This window comes from Onychomys torridus, chromosome 22 (assembly GCF_903995425.1).
Source record: "Onychomys torridus chromosome 22, mOncTor1.1, whole genome shotgun sequence".
NCBI lineage: Eukaryota > Metazoa > Chordata > Mammalia > Rodentia > Cricetidae > Onychomys > Onychomys torridus.
The window spans coordinates 6332170-6352161 of NC_050464.1; the positions used below are offsets into that span (position 1 = coordinate 6332170).

The 19992-nt window shown below is 47.5% G+C and overlaps 2 protein-coding genes across 4 annotated transcripts in view; one reads left to right on the forward strand and one right to left on the reverse strand.

Annotated features, from left to right (window-relative positions):
* The window catches only part of LOC118572459 (ATP synthase subunit f, mitochondrial), a 45151-nt gene extending 35257 nt beyond the window's left edge, over positions 1-9894 (forward strand). For both annotated transcript variants that reach the window (XM_036172101.1, XM_036172098.1), the window contains 4 exons: positions 3631-4335; positions 6628-6744; positions 7490-7672; positions 9491-9894. In XM_036172101.1, the coding sequence (XP_036027994.1) occupies positions 3631-4335; positions 6628-6744; positions 7490-7672; positions 9491-9673 (1188 nt within the window). In that variant the 3' untranslated portion in view covers positions 9674-9894. The remainder of the gene's footprint in view (positions 1-3630; positions 4336-6627; positions 6745-7489; positions 7673-9490) is intronic.
* Bud31 (BUD31 homolog) lies at positions 9889-18020 on the reverse strand. Of its 2 annotated transcripts, none has more exons than XM_036172109.1 (6): positions 17675-18020; positions 16594-16727; positions 15202-15321; positions 12809-12931; positions 11660-11826; positions 9889-10127 (listed from the first exon to the last, which is right to left on the reverse strand). In XM_036172109.1, exons 3-6 carry the CDS (start codon positions 15293-15295, stop codon positions 10077-10079), a joined length of 435 nt encoding a protein of 144 aa, XP_036028002.1. In that variant the 5' UTR covers positions 15296-15321; positions 16594-16727; positions 17675-18020; the 3' UTR covers positions 9889-10076. The 2 variants fall into 2 exon arrangements, with proteins under 2 accessions (XP_036028002.1, XP_036028003.1); XM_036172110.1 differs by lacking the exon at positions 17675-18020 and adding an exon at positions 17438-17664.
* Between the last annotated feature and the right edge of the window lie 1972 nt (positions 18021-19992).

Genomic DNA, 19992 nt, shown 5'->3' on the forward strand with positions numbered 1-19992 from the left:
AAAGAGATGCTTTCTCTGACAGAGAAGAAAGCTTTACTCCTGGATAGTTGTGTTCTGCCCTGGCTGGGCTCTTTCCCCAGACAGCGTTCAGACTCAGCAGCACAACTGCTTCACACACAGTTCAGCTTCACTGCTTTCCCAGAAAGGTCTTTTCTCTGGTAGGAAAGCTTTTCTCAGATTTCTTTTTGCAGCTGTGGACCTATGAACCCGGGACTTGTAGGAAAGCAGACAATTGTGCCGTTCCCACCGGCTTTAGCCTTGTTCATTAGCAATCTTCCCCTGGTCCTGCACCTTCCTGCCTCAGCTCTGTGCTCCAGGAAGTTTGCAACTGCAGGAACCCTAGTATTCCAGACATGCACTCCAACTCAGATGCTGGCCAGTCACCTCTGGATTATGGTCAGAAGCGAGGATACCATGCTTACAGAGTTTGTATCTCTTCAGGGGGTCTTTGCCTCAGGAGGATTAGGAGCACCTTTTCCTTCTGAAACGCTCACTCAGAAACATAACCCTTGATGCCTCAGCTCAGGGGTAACTGAAAAGCTTGGCTGTTTTGTTTTTCTCTGGTAAGGTTTCCTGCCTTTTTGGGCTCTCTGTAGCTCTTCATCCTTACTCTTCAAAGTGTTTCCCTCAGGGGACTTTGACTCATTGTCTTTTACTAGCTTGAAGAGACAGACCTTAGAAGAGGTTTGTGGAACTCCATCCCTACCTCCTGCATTGCAGGGAGGATTTTTAAAGCTTGAAAGAGAAGTTAGAGAGGTTTAGCTGTCTTAAGAGGTTTGTTGTTTTCCCTTAGAGCTAATCACAGGTGATTCTAATTTGTCCTTCTGAGAGTTAAAGGCTTTAGTTTTTAAGTTTTTTAAGAGAGAAAGATTAAGGTTTTTTGTTTGTTTGTTTGTTTGTTTTTAGAGAGATCCCCCCCCCCAAATTTTCCAAGAAAAGCTTTATAGTTTAAGAGAAAGATTTTTTTTCCCCAGGAGAGAGAAAGACCAACTTTTCCCAAAACTTCTGAACTTTAAACTTTTTGACTTCTTACACCCTCATTTTTGCCTCAGGGAGAAATCACTTCCTCCTGCAGCTTGGACTTAGCATTTCAGCTGTCCCCAGGACAAAAGCTTCCATAGGAAACTTTTTCTTCCCCATAAGCTCAAAGAAGAGCTTTTTCACTACCCATAAAGCTTAAAGATTTTTTTCTTCCCCAGTTTGCGTTCATAGCCCCCAAGTTAGAAAATTGAAGAGTTTTTCTGTCTAGTTGCTTTTAGTTATCTTAAATTTTTCTACACAATCTTACATTTCTAAGTTTTCCTATACTATATTATTACACTATGCCTTATATTTTTCACAGATAGAAATTGAGAAAGGGATAGAAGATAGAAAATTTTGACAGAAGAGAATTTTGTGCTGCAGCATTGGACATCCTTCCAGTCCGTTTTCCTTTTCTCGAGGATAAAACCCCTGCCCCTCAATAATATATATATATATATATATATATATATATATATATATATATATATATATTATTCCATAACACTGACATGCCACTTTCCACTGGCAGGGCTGACTCACACTTTCACCAAAAACTCTGTAATAAAACTATTATTTTCCTTTGTCTTTAGTCCCTATTACTTTGTCTTTAGTCCCCTTTCTTTTCTTTTTTCTTTAGTCCCCCATTTTTTTTTCTTTTCCCCTTTTTTTGTCTTTAGTTCCTATTCATGGCGCCATTCTGTAGGGCATTTACCCACCAACCCCACAGCTCCCCAGAGTTTTTTTGAGTGTGAGCAGCAGGAAATATTAGATAGAAGGATTTATAGTGCAGAGATAAACAGATAGAAAATATAGGATAGCTTCCAGAGGGCCTGGAACCTTTTCCAAGGGGCTCTGACTGTCTCTGCCTCAGGGTATTTATGGAGACACCAAGGGGTGGAGCAAAAGACACCCCCCCCCCCCCAGCACAGCCAAGTGCAGAGCATCCCAAATACCTGCACGCAGGCCTGTTAGGACCTGCTGGGTAAAGCCACGAGGAACCCAAAAACGGGCTCCCACATGCTCCTCTGTTTATGTACAGATAGATACACATATCCATATGCAGCAGCAACAACCACATACAGACACACACCAAAAAAGGAAAAAGAGCTCTGACGTGAAGCTAGTCTGGTCTACATTGAGCGTTCTGGTTTGAGACCCGAGTCTATCAGACTGTAGTGCATGAACCCCTGCCACCACACTTTATCCCAGCAGCATGGTGTGTGTGCCCTAACTGACCGCTCTGCTAGCCATTGTTTAGGAATGGCTGCCAGGACCCTTGCCTTCCTGAAGACCTTGCCCTGGTGGGCATTAGACCCTTGCAAGGTTCTAATTGGCTGGTGCCTGACCTGCCAGTCCCCATCTGCACACCTCTTTCTGATAAGGTAGGGTGTCCAGTGTTGCCCATACCCAGGTTGTGGGGGTTCCTGCCAGAACAAAAGGGTTGGTCAGTTACTGCAGCACCAAGGAGGCAGAGGCGTCTCTGAATTCGAGGCTAGCCTGATCTACATGAATCCAAGGCTACATAGTGAGAACCTATCTCAAAATAAATAAAACACAGTGGAAAAACCAAAGGGAGCTGGAGAGATGACTCAGCAGTTAAGAGCATTGGCTGCTCCTGCAGAAGACCTGGGTCCAGCGTCCAGCACCCACATGTGGCTCACAGCCATTTAAAGGTGTGTGCTACCATGCCTAGCTTTAGATTGGATACTTTCTAGATGCCTTTTTATTTAATCACTTTTTAAACCTATGTATGTATTTTATGTGCGTTGGAGTTTGGCCTGTATATATGTCTGTGTGGAGCTGTTGAATCCTCTGGAACTGGAGTAACAGACTGAGCTGCTGTGTGGATGTTGGGAACTGAACTTTGGAAGAGTTCTTTGGTCCTCTGGAAGAGGAGCTATAGTACTCTTAGCTGCTGAGCCATCTCTCCAACTTCTGTTTTTGGAGGGGGCGGGGGGTGGGGAGGAGGCACGGTTTTGGAGACAGGGTTTCTCTGTGTAGTTTTGGTGCCTGTCCTGGATCTCACTCTATAGAACAGGCTGGCCTCGAACTAACAGAGATCATCTGGCTCTGCCTCCTGAGTGCTGGGATAAAAGACGTGCACCACCACCACCCGGGTCTCTCCAACTTCTTAAACCTGTTTTGATTATATATATTTGGGGGAAGGTGTTTGCATTCCACAGTACAAATGTAGAGGTCAAAGACAACTTGCCAGGTTGGTTCTCCTTTTGTCCTGTAGATTCTAGAGACTGCTCAGGTCGTCGGGTTTGGTGGCCGGCACCTTGCCGGTCCTCCCCACCCTCTCCTTGGCCACAGACATCGCTCAGGCTAATCTTGATCCTTCCGCCTGGGACTATAGGCTAGCTTCGAGGGGACTGAACCCTAGCAGTCATGCCCCTAGCAGGGTTTTTTCTTCTTTTTTGGGGGTGCTAGGGTTTTTTAATCCAGGACTTACTCATACTGGGCAGTTGCTGTACCATAGAGCTACTCCAGCTTTCTTGTGCCTTATGAGTTTGCCGGTTGTCTGACTGTGAATTCATAGCACCTACTTCCATTGAAGGCCTGTAGGATGCAGGAACATATAGCTAACATTTGTTTCTCCTGCAGGTGTGGTGGCAGATGTTGAGTCTGGGGATCAAACCAACTAGGCATGGCTATAACCTCCTCTTGGTGGCAGCTCGAGACTGTGGTCTGGGGGACCCAGAGGTTGCCTATAGGCTGCTCCTGAAGCCTCAGGAAGAGACCATCCTACTCCAGCCCTCAGCAAGCAGGCCTCAGGCAAGGAGGAAAGTCCAGGGCAAGGCAGAAGATGGTGTGTCAATTAGACATGTGGAGGCACTGGAGAGGCAGTTGTTTCTGGAACCTTCTCAGAAATTTGAGGTGCCTTCAGACTTCCCTGAGACTGGGGTAACAAGCAGGACACAGCCCGAGGTAGAAACCAAGGCAGAACCTGGCCTCATAGCAGCCCACACCCCACTGGCCCTAAAGCCTTCCCACTTGGAGCTAGAATTCAATATCCTGAGTCTTGGAACTCTCCCCTCGACCGTAGTCTCCTTTGGGACAGTGGCCACACCTGCTGATAGACTGGCCTTGATGGGGGGCCTGGAGGGCTTCCTGGGCAAAATGGCAGAACATGGGCTCCAGCCGGACATCAAAACCCTCACTCTACTAGCTGAGGTGGTGGAACCTGGGAGCCCCACAGAGTCCTCGCTGCTGACCATCCTGGACAGGCATGAGGTGGAGGCTGATGTGACTTTCTTCAACATGCTGATAAAGAAGAAGAGCAAGCTGGGAGACCTGGAGGGAGCGAAGGTAGAGCGCTGTCTACTGTGGACTCCCCTTCTCTTCCCTCTGACTTCAGACTGTAGAACGTAGACTAGTAGTTAGCAGACACAGTTGGAGCCCTGCTCTAGGCTTGGTCTTCCGTGAAGCTAGGACTCAATAGTTGTCACAAAGCAGCCAGCTGCACTGCCACACAGAGGAAGGGTGTGAAGGGCACCGAGGAGAAGGGTTCCAAGAGGCCACGCATGTCACACTGAGGAGGGTATATAAGATAAACAGGTGCTTCAGGAATAGGACTGTAGAGTAGTCCAGCTGGTTTGAGAATCATCATAAACTTGGGCTAGAGAGATAGATGCCTCAGTGGTTAAGAACACTGGCTGTTCTAGAAGCACTGGGTTTGGTTCCTAGCACTTCTGGCAGCTCACAACCATCTGTAACTCCAGTTTCAGGGTATCTCATACCCTCTTCTGACCTCCATGGCACTAAGCATTCAAGTGGCACCTAGACATAAATGCAGGCAGAACACTACACATTCGAAACTAAACAAAGTCACTGTGAGGTGCTGAGGTAGCTCAACAGGTAGAGTGCTTTGCCTAGCATCCACATGATTCTGGGACCCATTGCCATAAACTGATGTACACCTGTAATCACAGGAGTTGGGGATTGAAGGACGGTGGGTCAAGAATTTAAGGTCATCCTTGGCCACTGTCTTAGTTTGGGTGACTATTATAATGATGAAACACCATGACCCAAAACAATGTGAGGGGGTTTTGTTTGGCTTACAATTCCATATTCATATTCTTATCACTGAAGGAAGTCAGGACAGGAACTCTAACGGGAACCTGGAAGCAGGAGCTGATGAAGAAGCCATGGAGGGGTGCTGCTTGCTCAGCCTCCTTTCTTATAGACTCTAAGGCCACCAGCCCAGGGATGGCACCACCCACCATGGGCTGGACCCTCCCCCATTAATACTAATTAAGAGAATATCCTACAGCCCTTTTATGTAGGTATTTTCTCAATTGAGAATCCTTCCTTTCAAATATCTAGTTTATGTCAAATTGACATAAAACAATCTAGCATAGCCAAATTGAGAGTTCAATGCCAGCCTGGAGTCCTTAAGGGCTTTTCTTTCTTTCTTTCTTTCTTTCTTTCTTTCTTTCTTTCTTTCTTTCTCTCTCTCTCTCTCTCTCTCTCTCTCTCTCTCTCTCTCTCTCTTTCTCTCTCCCCCTCCCTCCCTCCCTCCCTCCCTCCCTCCCTTCCTTCCTTCCTTCCTTCTTTCTCTCTCTCTTTCTCTCTTTCTTTTTTTAATTTTTGGTTTTTACAGATAGGGTTTCTCTGTATAATAGCCCTAGCTGCCCTGGAACTAGCTCTGTAGACCAGGCTGACCTCAAACTCACAGAGATCTGTCTGCCTCTGCCTCCTGAGTGCTGGCATTAAAGGCATGCACCACCACCTCCACCTGGTGAGACCTTTTCTTCTTAAAAAGAGAGAGATCTGAGGAAGGCTGGATATGGTGGTGCACTTGGGAGGTAGAGATAGGCAGATCTCCCAAGTTTTAGGACAGTTTACGTAGTGAATGCCAGACTAGAGAAGGCTGTATATTGAGACCCCGGCTCAGCATCTCCCCAAAAAGAAAGACTCACCATGAGTCACTCCAGTACAAATCCAGAGTATTCTCATCTCCTCATCTATGTTCCCGACGCTGCACTCACTCTGTGCTGTCAGCTTCAGGTTATCTGCTTCTCTACTGGGCAGGCCAGGAGGCTGTCCCCCATCTCATAGAGATGACAGCTAAGCTCTAGGCTGGGTTTTCTCACTTGCACAGTTTTTATGGGATGTGCTTTGACAGAAGCGGTGCCCTGGGTATCTGTGAGGGTCAAAGGTGACAGAGAAATGGGCACAGTGCAGAGCACGCCTTCCTCTAGACAAGCTAAGAAGACAGTCCTCTTCTGGGCCCACTGAAAGATGCCCTCTCTCTCATACCAGGCCTGGAGTCCCTCAGCCAGCACTTCCCATACTAGTCAGTGCTGCTTCCTGCTTGAATCAGGAGCTTCTGGTTCCTTGGCCCAATGCAGTGATGGACAGCCAAGGAGCTTGACACAGGATAGGTAGGTCAGAGACATGAAGGGCATTTGTGGGAAAGGGGCATGGAATCTTGAGTGCTGAACAGAGACCAGGAGTGCCATACAGTCAGCTGAGGGAGTCAAGAGGCTGCTGAGCAGAGTTATGTCCTTCACTCACTAGCATCCAGAAAAGGGATTCATCAGGTCATCTGGCCAGGGCTTATGGGTCTCAGGTAACAGCTGCATGTCTGTCCTACAGGCGCTGTTGCCAATCCTGGCAAAGAAGGGAATTGTCCCCAATCTTCGAACTTTCTGCAGCCTGGCCATTGGGTGCCATAGGCCCAGGGATGGTATGCAGCTGCTTGCAGACATGCAGGTGAGAGGCCCCAGCAGGATGCCTACAGTTCTGGGGGAACTCTGGGAGTTCTCGGCAAGTAAGTTGTGGGGAAAAGGGGACCCAACAGGATCAAATGAGTGTGGAAGAGGGCAAGTGGGATAGCATCCCTTCTAGTGTCCATGACCCCCTCTGGTAACAAGCAGATTTTGCGAGCCACTGTAGAAACTGGCCCAGAGAATAGAGTGTTTCCATCTTGAAGGTGCTGTTGGTTCCAATGGAGAGATGTGAATGGGGCTGAGCCCAACATCCTGGAGGGATGGGAGCTGTGTCCAGAGGAGAGATGAACTACCTCTGGGCACAGCAGTTTTCAGCCCTGGCTTGCTCTCATGCTCCTTCTCTCTGGCCCTCATGAGAGCTTGCTGAGTTGATTCCAACCAACCCCAGCAGTGGCCACTTCCAAGGACCCAGTTGTGTCCACACATTCTCCCACCCCACTAATGCTAGCTGTTACAGACTGACCCCCACCTTTTGGTGATGACACTGTCAACACATAAACTGTGGCCAAGGGTGAGGAGGTAGCAGTCTTTCTCCCGAATTCTTCAGGGCTGTGGTGATAGGGCATTCGTGCTTTTGTACGGTGTCAGCCAGTTGTTATGTGGTCCCACCCTTCATTGTTCCTGATACCTAGTCTGTGGAGCAGACCTGTCTGTGAACCTGGCACAGCAGACTACTTTGTCCTTCCAACCACCATCATCCTGCTGACCATGTAATGTTCATGTTCTAGAAATCCCAGCTGACCCCTAACACCCACATCTACAGCACTCTCATCAACGTGGCTCTCAAGAAGCTGGACTATGCCTATCTCATTGATATCCTGAAGGACATGAGGCGGAACAGTGTCCCAGTGAATGAAGTAATTATTCGCCAGCTAGAGTTTGCTGCTGAGTACCCTCCCACCTTTGACCGGGTATGTGCGCCAACTCTACAGTGCTCACCATTGCTTTAGCTGCTGGCATCTCTGGTTTTGGCCTTTGGGGCTTGACATTCATTTCCTTGCTGAAAGTTGTTCAGCAGCTTTCCTTAAGAGAAACCCAAGGACCTGAGCCACATTGAATCCCCTGGAGCTGACGGGTGGTGTGAGCTGCCTAGTATGGATGCTGGGAACTGAACCCAGGTCCTCTGGGAGAACAGTGTGTGCTCTTAACTACTAAGCTATCTCTCCAGCCCACTTTTTATTTTGAGGCAGTGTCCGGTAACTCGGGCTAGCCATGAACTACTGATTCTTCTGTCTCCATCTTACAAGTGTGTGCATCATCATGCCCAGCTTAATTAGCTCTTCTCAGATATGCCTCCCTTTTTCCCTCAGATAGTCTTGTGATGCCATGATTTATTATGTTCACACAAGCTTCTTGTCTTCACTGAACCACCTAGGCTTAGAGAGGTGGAGACTGCCTAGCCCACCTGGTTCCCCAGTGCTTGTGTGTTGTTTGGTGCTCAGTACTTACCTGTCCAGTGGATGGGCAGATTTGATAGAGGCTACTGCACATGTTCCCCTTCAAGGACATCAGGCACTGTCCTTTGGAATGGGGCTCTGTTGAGTCAGGCCCTGTGCTGTCTTTCCAGAGCACTAAATAGCAACTATGGCCTAGGACACAAACCAGGTGGGGAGGGAAACAGTGAATGGGTAAGAGCACACTTGAGACAGTGCTCAGGGTGGCTCCCATGTATAGTTTCGAAGGCTGAGTAAGAATGAGTGGATTAAGAGGGGCAGACTGTGCCAAGCACAGTCTTATTGCTTAGTGCATAGAGGGGCCCTGGGTGCAACTGAAGGCCTAAGATCACTTAAAGCCTTCTGCCACTCGAAGAATCTTTCTTAGACAGGATCTCACTGAAACTGGAGCTCATCAGTTTGGCTAGACTTGTCTTGTCTGCTGTCTCATCTCCCTAGCACAGGGATGAGGAGGAATGAGGCATGGATACAAGAATGAACTTTTCAGCATGCTTGCAAAGCAAGCACTTCACAACTGAGCCATTTATTTCCTCAGCACACTTAGTCTATTATTTAGACAGGGTTTCTCTGTGTAGGCTTGGATGTCCTGGAACATGCTTTGTAGACAAAACTGACCTCAAACTCACAGAGATGGGCCTGCCTCCGCCTCCCAAGTGCTGGGATTAAAGGCGTGCACCTCTATGTAGGCCCAGCTCGAACTTGATCTTAAATTCAAACTTTGAGTGTTGTGTTTTAACAAGCTTTTTTTTCTTCCTTTTTTGGTTTGCCTTATTTTTCCTACGTAGCCCCCCAGCAGCTGTTTTAAACTCTCCATACCTTTCCTCCCTGCAAGACGCTGCAGTGGTCCACGGTGATAGGTCAGGAGGGCAACAGCTCAGCAAAACAGAGGCAGTTGATAGGATGCCGACCTCCTCAGGTTAGGAGCACTACAGTGCTCTTAGAATAGATAGATGGCTGTCAGGCAAAGGGCAGTCTGTCCTACCCCAAATACACCAGATTTATCTGGAACTTCGCTCTTCACAGCAGTGAATCTAATGTCCATTTTTCTACCCTGTCCACTGTACTCTCCTTGAAGAGAGACAAGCAGGGCAAGCTGCTATGGTGGTTATTAGTTTTGGGTAACATGCAGTGGTTTGGACTGGCTGAGAACATTTCTGAACTCCCTGCTCTTTTTAGTGTATTCTGTATCCATTGTACAGTGATGGGTTTCATAGTGAAGCTTTTGTCCATGTATGTCACTCACCTTGACACAATCCTGTTCATTTTAAATTACAGTACAAAGGGAAAAACACATACTTGGAGAAGATTGATGGTTTTCGAGCTTATTACAAGCAGTGGCTGAAAGTGATGCCAGCAGAGGAAGCCCCCCACCCCTGGCAGGAGTTCCAGACCAAGCCTAAGGGGAACCAAGACAGCATTGGGAATGCTGGTGTTGGTGGACGCCTTAGGGACAGGTGATGGAGCATGCTGCTATGACAAGTACCCAGCTTTCACAGTGATGATGGAACCCAAGAGAATATGCTGGTGTCACCTCTCTAGAGGCACAGGTGTGAGGATAAATGCTGGGCCAGGGTGCCCTCCCCATCACGCTCCTTGGTCACACAGCGTCTATGACATTGAGCCAGGACTGAGCCCATCCCCTGCATTCCACAGCCTAAAAGAATAAATATAGCCAAGAGGTCTAAAGGTTTTATTTTTACAGATTTCAGCTAGTAAACACTGAAGCTTTCCCCTGTAGAGCCCATGCTCCCTCTGGGTCTCTTCTCTGGGCACCACTCTGAGAAGAGCTGCTCCGGAGGGGTGGCCCAATAGGCCGGAGTCAGTAAGGCCCAAAGTCCAGAATGCACAGGGGTCAAGGGTGTCAGCCAGAGCAGCCTCGGCAGCCACAGTGCGTGCACTCAATGATGCGACCCTGTAACAGAGGACGGAGACATTTGTATTTACTGCTACAGTCCTGCACATACCTATAAGAACCTGCTGTACAGGGTGCTGGTGGAACACTCCCTGCAGGACATCTCTACTAGCCAGTTCCATCAGCTACTACTAGCCCAAAGTTACATATCTGTGTTTGACTGATTTAAGAAGTGCCACAAAGAATCCTCTGTAAGCCAGCCTTTTGTTTATGAGACACGGTTTCTCTGCATAATAGTCCTGGCTGTCCTAGAATTCACTGTTCTGTAGACCAGACTGGCCTTGAACTCAGAGATCCAGCTGCCACTGTCCTCCCTAGTGCTGGGATTAAAGGTGTGTGACCACCTGATATTAAGGCCGACTTCTTATTCTATTGGTGGGATTGCTACTGTCTAGGAGGCTGAGGCCAGAGTTCTTGAGGCCACAGGGCAAAAGGTACTTAAGAAGTTCCCATGGCAAGAAGAATCTTGTCCCAAGGGCATAGTGGCTGGCTGGGGAACTGGAACAATGCTGTCTTTACCTTCTTTTCTAGAGACCAAGAGCACATTTTAAGCAAATAAAGTTTTCTGGTGAAGCTCTGCTAAATCTTTGAGACAGGGTCTCATAAAGGATGACCCTAAATTTCCAGTGCTAGTCTACAAATGTTTACTACCACATCTTGTTCTGTGGGGCACTGGAGATGGAACTAGGGCTCCATGCATCCTAGGCAGCCCTCTACCAACTGAACGAACTCCAGCCCTGAAGATCAGTTTAAGCCAAAGGCTGAGACACCAAGAGCCTCTTCTTGGGAAGTAGCCATCAATCACTAGCCATGGATTGGCACATCCACACCAGAACCCCACCCTTGGCACAGAGAACAGAGCTGTCTGCTGAGCTGAGGCCATCTGCACTGAATGAAAACTGAGAATTGAGTCCTGTTTCAATGTAATGAGAGAAAAAGGTCAAGCTGAGTGGATGGCCTATCTGGCCTGATGTCCTGTTACTCCATTTCAAGGGTCTGGAGACTAGAGCTCAGCCACTATATACCAACACCATTGCCAGGTGCCTGAAACCACCACCACCACCATCATCATCATCATTATTATTATTGAAACATAATCTCAGTACTAGCCCAGGCTGGTGTCCCAAATGTTGGGATTAAAGACATGAGCCACCACTCCTGGCTTTGGAACAAAGTTCAGACAGGAGACATGCAGAGATTAATGTCACCATGAGACTAGAGAGAAAGGGACAGGTTGTCTAGTGCACCCCAGTGTAGCCCTCTTAGCATCTCACAGCTATTGTCATTACTAAGAAAAGAGGTTTGGTTCAGTTATTCGCCCACAGGTAGTACTGAGACCAGCCCTACATCTCAGAAAAACCGACCACCAGATTCCACCCAAGGGTCCCTGATCAGAAGAGACTCATTCTTGGGAAGAATGGCTAGCAGGAAGCGTCCAGTGACAAAACTACTTCCCAAAATACCCCTATGGTCAACCTAGGCAGAGCTTTAAACAGAAAATAATTCCCCCTCTAGCCATCAAGTATTATTACCACTTCCAGCTTGCTTTTGGGAACCCGGCAAATGCAGTTCGTCCCAAAGTTGGTGTCCCGAGTCTGAATGCAGCGTAAGCAGCACAGATTCTCGTAGCCCTGCTTTTTCCACTTTGCAATCAGGTTTTTGTCTGCATAGCCTTCTTTAATGCAATATTCGTAGAGTTCTATCAGAAAGGTGGGCACAAGGCATCAGAACATGGCACAACAAACCTGCCTTCACTCTGGACTAAAAAGGAAAATTAATCTGGGTATGGTGGCATAAGCCTTTGATCCTAGCACTTGGGAGGCAGGAAGATTTCTCAGAGTTCGAGGCCAGCCTGGTCTACAAATCCAGTTCCAGGAGAATTATAACTACACAGACCCTGTCTCAACAAAAAAGAAAAAAACTAAAGACAAACAAACCCAATCAGGCAGGGGCAGGTAAAACATTGTTAGTCTGAGGCCATTCAGTCTATGTAAGTTCCAGGCCAGCCAGGGCTACATTTCCTTGGTTCTGGAAGAAAAAAAACAAAACAACAACAAAAAACCTAATTTCTTCATCAGTGGTACGAAAACCCATGTTTGCTGGGTATGCAAAGACAATTATTGTTTTTGGAGTCAGGATCTCAGTTAAGGCTCGCCTGGAATTCTCAACAGTTTTCCTGTCTCTGCTTCCCAAGTGCTGAAACTATAGGTCTGAACCATAATACCCAGCTTTTTCCTTAAGCTTCCCCCCCAACCCCCCAGGGTTTCTCTGTGTAACTTCCCTGAATGTTCTGAAACTTGTTCTGTAGACCAGGCTGGGCTTGAATTCGGACAACCACCTGCCTGCCTCTGCCTCCCAAGTGCTGGGATTAAAGATGTGTGCCACCAGGCCTGGTGACACCCAGCTTTTTATGAACCACTATATAAAGTCTGCAAACCAATCGAGAACAAAAAGGTCAAGAAGGTCAGCAAGATGGATCAGGGGCCAAGAATGCTTTTCATACAGGCCTAATAACCCGAGTTCGATCCCCCAGACCCTCATGGCAAAAGGAGAGAACCTACTCCTGCAGGTTGTCCCATATCCTCCACATGGAAGCCTTGGGAGGCACTTGCCTCTACATGTATGTGAACATAGTAACAATGGCTTTTTAAAGGTCAAGGTATTTAGCCAGTCACACTTACCTCTGCTTATGGCTTTCCTCTTGTAAAAGAGGTCGAAGATATATCGGGTTTTCTGGTGATGGATTCTGAAGATGGGCCACAGAGATTCCACTTTCCTCTTTCCCTCATGGGGTTCAGTTTCAGCTGGAGAGGAAAAACAATGTATGTTTTAGGAAAGAGTCAGTCTGCATAGCATGTAGCATGTTTGCTTCCTTAACTACAGCTATGATTATTTTTTGCCCATGGGGATAGTAATGAAAACAATGGACAATTACGAGAGTGGACAAGAAACTGGAATCCTAAGCCCTTCTAGCAGAATGCAAAATGGTGTAGAAAATGTCTAGCAATTACCCAAGAAGTTAAATAGAGTTACCATGAATTTAGGAACACATCAGAGAGCTGAGGATACTCTTTTCATCCACTCTAATTTCCTTTACTTTCACAGAGTTGTGTCAAGAAATCTCTTGACCCATAGCAACCTTGACTACAGCAAGTTCTGGATATCTAACAGACACTGGCACAACCAGTTATGAAAGAGAAAGCAAATGTAATAGTGACTTAGTAGTTATTGCTGCAGGTCTGACATCATAACAATGATCAGATTAGCTGTAAACAGGTATTCCAAAGATTGTTTTAAATAGCAATTCAAGGGAGGCTGGAGAGATGGCTCAGTGGTTAAGAGCACTGGCTGCTTTTGCAGAGAACCCAGGTTCTATTCCCAGCACCTAGGTGGCAGCTTATATCATAACTGTAACTCCAGTTCCAGGGATCCAACATCCCTCTTTTGCCCTTTGCAAACACCAGGCACAAACATGGTATGCATGAGCATGAAGCAAAACATTCATATATAAAAATAAATTTCAAAAAAGTAGCAATTCAGGGGGCTGATAGGATCAGTGGATAAGGGTGCTTGCTTCTAAAACCAGTAAGAGTCTGATCCCTAGAATCTTCATGGTGGAAAACTGACTCCGGTAAGTTGTCCTCTAACCTCTACCTGTGCTTTGTAGTACACATTTGTGCATACACTACTCTCACACCACATCCCTACCCCCCCCACACACACACACAAAATAACAAACAAGGAGTCATACTGTAAGATGGTTTTTAATTATCATCTTACAAGGACTTAGAATCACCTAAGGGGGCCTCATGTGTGTGTGTGTGTCCTGAGAAAGTTAGTTCAACTTATGTACTGAGCAAACAGCACGTGTATATTTATCATTTTTTAAAAGTTTCTTAGATTTAGTTTATGAGTATTTTGCCTGCATATATATATGTGCACTCTACATGTAGCTAGTGCCCATGGATGTCAGGTGTTAGACCCCCTGGAACTGGAGTTGCAGACAGTTGTGTGGGTGTTAGGAAATGAACCTGGGTCCTCAAGAAGAGCAGCAAGTGCTCAATCATTGAGCCATCTCTCCATCCCCGTTCTCTGCCTCTGACTGTGGATGTGTGTGCTTTTAGTGCCTGCCTCAACATGCCCTCAAGGATAGACTGACCTGGAATTGTAAGCCAGATAAAACCCTTCCTTCCCTAGGTTGCTTTTGGTCAGGGTGTTTTATCACAGTGAGAGCAATCAAACTAGGACGTACTATGCTCACCAAATTCTTGAGGCTTCAGATACAATTTCCAGAGACAAGTTGACTGCCAGGATTCTCAAAATGCAAGAACTGCTACATGGTGCAAAGACCAAGGGATAAAGAAGATTTTCAAAGACCCATAAAAAGAATGTGAATATGTAGCAGAGTTCCAAGTCAGTCAAAGCCACAGAGAGTCTCAAAAGATTAAAGAAAAAAAAAGTATGAATAAAAATGCTTCATAATGGGGCTGTTCCCAGCACCCATACGTGTCATGGTGGCTCACCAATGCCTATAACTCCAGCTTTAGGGAATCTGACACCCTCTTCTGGCTTCTCCAGGCGCCTGTATGCCCATGCATATAACCCTCCCCCAATAGAAAATAAATCTTAAAAAAAAAGAAAAGAAAAGAAAACACATAGAGTAAGCTGGGCTTTGTGGTGGTCCACCTTTGATCTCTATGCTAGGGAGGCACAGGCAGACAGCTCTCCATGAGTTCGAGACCAGCCTGATCTACACAGGTCCAGGACAGCTAGAGCTATATAGAGACCCTACCTCTAGAATTATGAAAAGAAATTTACATAATGAGACCCTTTCTCCAATAAAACATTAAAAGTGAAAAAGACACCTGATCTTCTCTCACAAATACATATGCTAATAATAAATAAAACACCTTTTTTTTCTGTTTTGGAGGGGGATGATGTTTCCATTAATGTTATCTTACATTTCAGATTTTTCAAACATTCTAAGTAAACAAAACTTGACCAGTTTGCAACAGCCTCTTCTCATAGTCGTTTGTCTATCCCTGGAGGCACCTACCCAGGCACCACCACTCACCTTCTCTCATCTTTTGATCTAATTCATCCAGTGTTGGTTCAATCAACTCCCAGCCATCTGGAGGAGCTTTCCGGCTTCTTTTGACTTTGGGCATTTCCCAGCAAGATAGCTTATAAAGACCTAGGAGAAAGTCAAGTGATTTCTGAGTCTCAGATTGCCAAAGGCCTTTGGCAGCCATTACTGGTGCACATTCATCTACTCAAAGCAGCAAGAGCGGTAAGCAGCTCCATGAAAGGACTCCTATCCAGACTGCCTGAGTCCACACTGCATCTTTGTTGCTCACAGCTCTCAAGCTCAGAAAGTGTGTGTTATATCACTAAGTCCTATGTTTTCTGAGCTCGCCTAGAAGTTGGCTCTGGGAAAGCCACACCACCCCCTATTTCAGAGCCAAGCATATATCTCAGTATCCTCCCCAGTCCTTTATCTAGGCATGGGCACACACACACCCATGCCCCCTAACTCTACAATAGGGAGGAATGAGAACAGCAAAGCAGACCAAAAGTGGAAACACCATGGTCTTGAGAGCTGCTGGAAGGTAATCTATTTCCAACAGTTACTATTATTTATCTCACAATATAAAAATGTCCACAGTAAAAAGAGAACCTGGAACTTCAGCCATCAGAACTCCAGGTGACTGCTTCAGTTTCCCCAGTCAGTTTCTGCTGGATGTTGTGAGCAGCAGATCTGATGACATCAATCTCTACTTAGTGAAATTTAGTTTTTTTGCTCACAGGTCTCATCTGAGCAGACACTATAGCCAAAACTCTACTGGGCACTCCAGCTGGATGCCTTAAACTGGCTTTCCCAGTTATTTCTGCTGGATACTTTGCTATCTACTCCTCCCTCCCACTTCTCTCTAGCTATTTATTTTGTTACTTCAGCTTCTCCAGAAGGCCCTAGACAGCTACTTAGCCTCCCTAGATGGGAATGATGGCACACACTTCTAATCCAAGGCGGAGGCAAAAGCGTCAGGAGATCAAGGCCATCTTGGATATCTGGTGAGTTTGAAGCCAATCTAGACTACATGAACCCTGTCTCAAAAAAAAGTTTGCCTAAATTTTAGTTTTCTCACCCATAAAAATAAGGATATGAAGATGTACTTTATGGGGTCATTGTGAAGAACTGATTAAAAGCCAATTACAGCTGGGCGGTGGTGACGCACGCCTTTAATCCCAGCACTTGGATCTCTAAGTTCGAGGCCAGCCTGGTCTATAAAGTGAGTTCCAGGAAAGGCGCAAAGCTACACAGAGGCAAAGCAACATAGAGAAACCCTGTCTCGAAAAACCAAAACAAAACAAAAAAAAAAGCCAATTACAATGTAAGCCTTTAAGTGAAGAACCCCAGGAATAACAGTTTGAAGGGGAAAAACTTGAGTATAAAAAGCACAAATACCTTCTATCTCTTTCCTATAAGAATATGTAAAAATCCCTGGTCTCTGAAGTTACAAGCCTGTGTTCTTGTCCAGATTTACCAATTATTCTGTGACTTTAGGGAGATCACTCTTCTTCTTTGGACCTCTGTCTCATCTGTAAAATGAGAGCAATAGATTACACACAATAAACAATGGCTAAAGCAACATATAACAATAGAAAAGTATCTTTTTTTCTTTATTTATTTTTCAAGATAAGAGTTGCACTGTGTAGCCCTGGCTGTCCTGGAACTCACTCCTTAGACCATGCCCCCCTCAAACTCACAGAGATCCGACTGCCTCTGCCTTTTGGGATTAAAGGTGTACACAACCATTCCTTTAATCACCTAAAAGACAAAAAGCATCTTTTCAAATTGCATTATGCTTTCTAATGGCAAAGAGTACCCTGGCCATGTAAGCATAACCCACTCATCTCTTCCAAATGTATTGTCATACCCACTGTACGAAGACTGATATTTTACACCCCACCACCCCCCCCCACACACACACATCTCTCCTTAACAGTTTACAAATTAGTCAAACACTAAGAAGGACTCAGGGTCACACAGCTGAGAATTGGCAGTCTGACTGACCAGAGGCTCCAGACTCCCCATCAGCACTAAAGTTAAAAGGTGGATGGAGTCTGATCTCTTCCCAGCCCTGACTAGAGAATCACTTTCTCCTGACCCCGGAGAACACAGCCCGGAAGCTTCTCGGGTCAGGAGAGAGGTGAAACGAGGAGGTGAATGTATCATCAGGAAAGAGGTGTTGGTCGGTTTACAAACTAAAGGAGTTCGGGAAAAGAGGTGAATGAGGAAAGTTACAGACCGGATAGTGGGGGAAGTCGGGAGACCAGCACTTGAGAAACAAGCGGTACTTAGAAAACGGTCCCGGAAGAGAGAAAGTGATGCGGGGAACCGAGAAAGAGCCCAATCTACCATCCCCTGTGCAGAACGAGAAGGCACCACGTCATCAGGGGCTCCCGCCTCTGCGCTCAGATCGCCTTCTTGGCCGTAACCGTTGCCAGAGATACAGTACTCGAGAACAGAGGGAAGAAACACTCACCGGAAGAACAAGCACCTACGGCCGCCGCTTCTTTATTGACGGCTTCCGCCCCGGTGAGAAACTCTTCAGAATAAGGCCCTCGCGGGGCCACGCCCACCTCGCGCGGAGATTGCGTCACCTTAGGTGCCCGGACGCTGCCTTTGTAGAATTCCGGAAGCCCTACTGCCCTTTTCCTCTCGCTTCCTGTTGGGGTGGCCGGCACAGCTACGCGTCTCCCCGGACCAGGATACCGGGGAGTGCGGTTGCCTGGCAGCACGTGGTCGGGCCAGGAATTCAGGCCACTCGCAAGACAGCCCGGCCTCGGTGAGGTCCCCGTTCCTCACAGCAGCGGCGGCGGCGGCGGCGGCGGCGGCGGCGCGCGGAGAGGGACTGTGCCGGGCGGAAGAAGTCGATCCTAAGGCATTTCCGGTTCCGGTGTCAGTTCGAGGCGCCGCCGCCGCTGCAGCCGCCGGAGCCGAGATGCCTAAAGGAGGTGAGGGGGGTGGGCGCGCGTGGTTCGCGTGGCTTCGCTAGGGGCGGCCGTGGGTGGGCTGCCGCTGTCCGCTCAGCCCGCGGACCTCTAGGAGATCCGCGCCGAAGGAGGCCATCCCCGGCGCGCACAGCCCAGCGTGGGCCTCGACGCTCAATTGTCCTGCCAGTGGTCGGGAGCCTCTCCATCCGCGATTTGAAGGAGACTCACTGGCCCTGGTCCTCGCCCCGCGGGAAAGCGGGGCCCAGGAGTCGCCCCGCCGAGCTGGGAGCGTCTGGTTACCCTCCCACTTGGCTGGCCGGAGCCTGAGTCACCGCGTCCCGCGCTAGTGCGGAGCCTGTCTGCCCCGAGCGCAAAGTGTGGGTTCTGTCGGGCTCCAACTCGGCCACGCCTGCCTCATAATGAGCTTGACTTAATTGTCTGGATCCTGGACCCTTGCACGGTAGCCATTACGGATGTGTCTCTGAGCCAGCCGCCTAACTTCTTTGTGTCTCGGCTTGGTCGTTTCCACATGGGGAGGCGCTGATTATATCTCTACCTCTTGTTCTGTTTTGAGGCTTAAACTAGGGGACCCAAGTACTCAGCCCAGGCAAGCACTATTACTGTGTAGGGACCAAGAAGACAGCGTTCCCCATCCCACGTTCTCATTCCCTTTTAGAATCGGGGGTTTGAATACCAGATATATCACATCTTAATTTTGTGGCCTCAAACAAGATTTTAACCCCTTCTAGCTCATCTTCATCTGAACTACAGGGGTATGAATTAAGGCTTAGCTTGATGAATTGGAGACAGGATTTATACGATGATAGGATAGATCACACTAAGGGCCTGACTCGCTCCTGGCACAGAACAGATGTTCAGTTAATGTTGGTAGCTCACGTGTTGAGCCAGTTAATGCAGTCAGCCTACGGGAACATCTGCCTGGAGCTTTTTCAAGCCTAAATTGCTTCCTGTCAATATTCAGATATTAGAGCCAAGTGCGGATCCTCTTTCTAAATGGCTAGGGTAGAATTTGAATTCTGGTTGTCTAGGCTCAAAACTGTCCTTATCCTACAACACTGGCTAGGACAGGCCATCTAGTGCACACAAATACTAGAGAATTGAATTCAAGGGTAACCTTAGCTACATAGCAAGATCCTGTCTCAAAAAAAAAAAAAAACAAACAAACAAACAAACAAAAAACAAAAACTAGGGCTGGCAATGTGGTTCGGCGGCAGAGCTCTTATCTAGCACGCAGGAGACCTAGGTTCAATTCCCTAGGGCTGGAGATGTAGTTCAACTGGTGGAGTGTTTGCCTAGCATTCACAAAGCCCTACGTTCTCTACCTATCCCTGCAGAAACCAGGCAGTTGTACACTCCTGTCATCCCAGCACTAGGGAGGCAGAGGCAGGAGGACCACAAGTTCAAGGTCACCTTGGCTATACACTGAGCTTGAAGCCACCTTGGGCTGCATTTAGACCCTGTCTTTTACATAGTTTGACTGGGTGTCTGTCAGTGGCCCCTGGAGTATGTATGATACATCAGAGACCAGTGGGTGGCAGGCCCAGTCCACAGTGCTGCCAGGAAGGAGGTGGCAGTGTGTGCACAGGGCTTGTGTGGTGTCCCCAGAAGTAGCAGTGGCATGGTCTATGTCTCTATTACCAAATCAGAGCTGTGGGACCACAATAGAGAGGACTCACTGCCTCACCAGCAAGGCTCAGAAGACACATTTCCCTGGAATCACGGGAGCAAGAGTCTCCTCGTTTCATTTGCTGTGTTCTGGGACACTCTGATCTTGCATCCTGTAAGTCTGCAGTCCTGGGTTCCACCAGCACCTCTACCCCCACCCTGCATTGTCTCCCGTGCCCCC

Bases quoted from the DNA above. Each gene is read 5' to 3' on its own strand.
- Bud31 (XM_036172109.1), bottom strand. From the start codon at position 15,295: ATGCCCAAAGTCAAAAGAAGCCGGAAAGCTCCTCCAGATGGCTGGGAG. The intron at 12,932-15,201 runs GTGAGTGGTGGT...TTTCCTCTCCAG, and splicing joins AGATCAAAAGATGAGAGAAG to CTGAAACTGAACCCCATGAG. The intron at 11,827-12,808 runs GTAAGTGTGACT...CCTTTCTGATAG, and splicing joins GAGGAAAGCCATAAGCAGAG to AACTCTACGAATATTGCATT.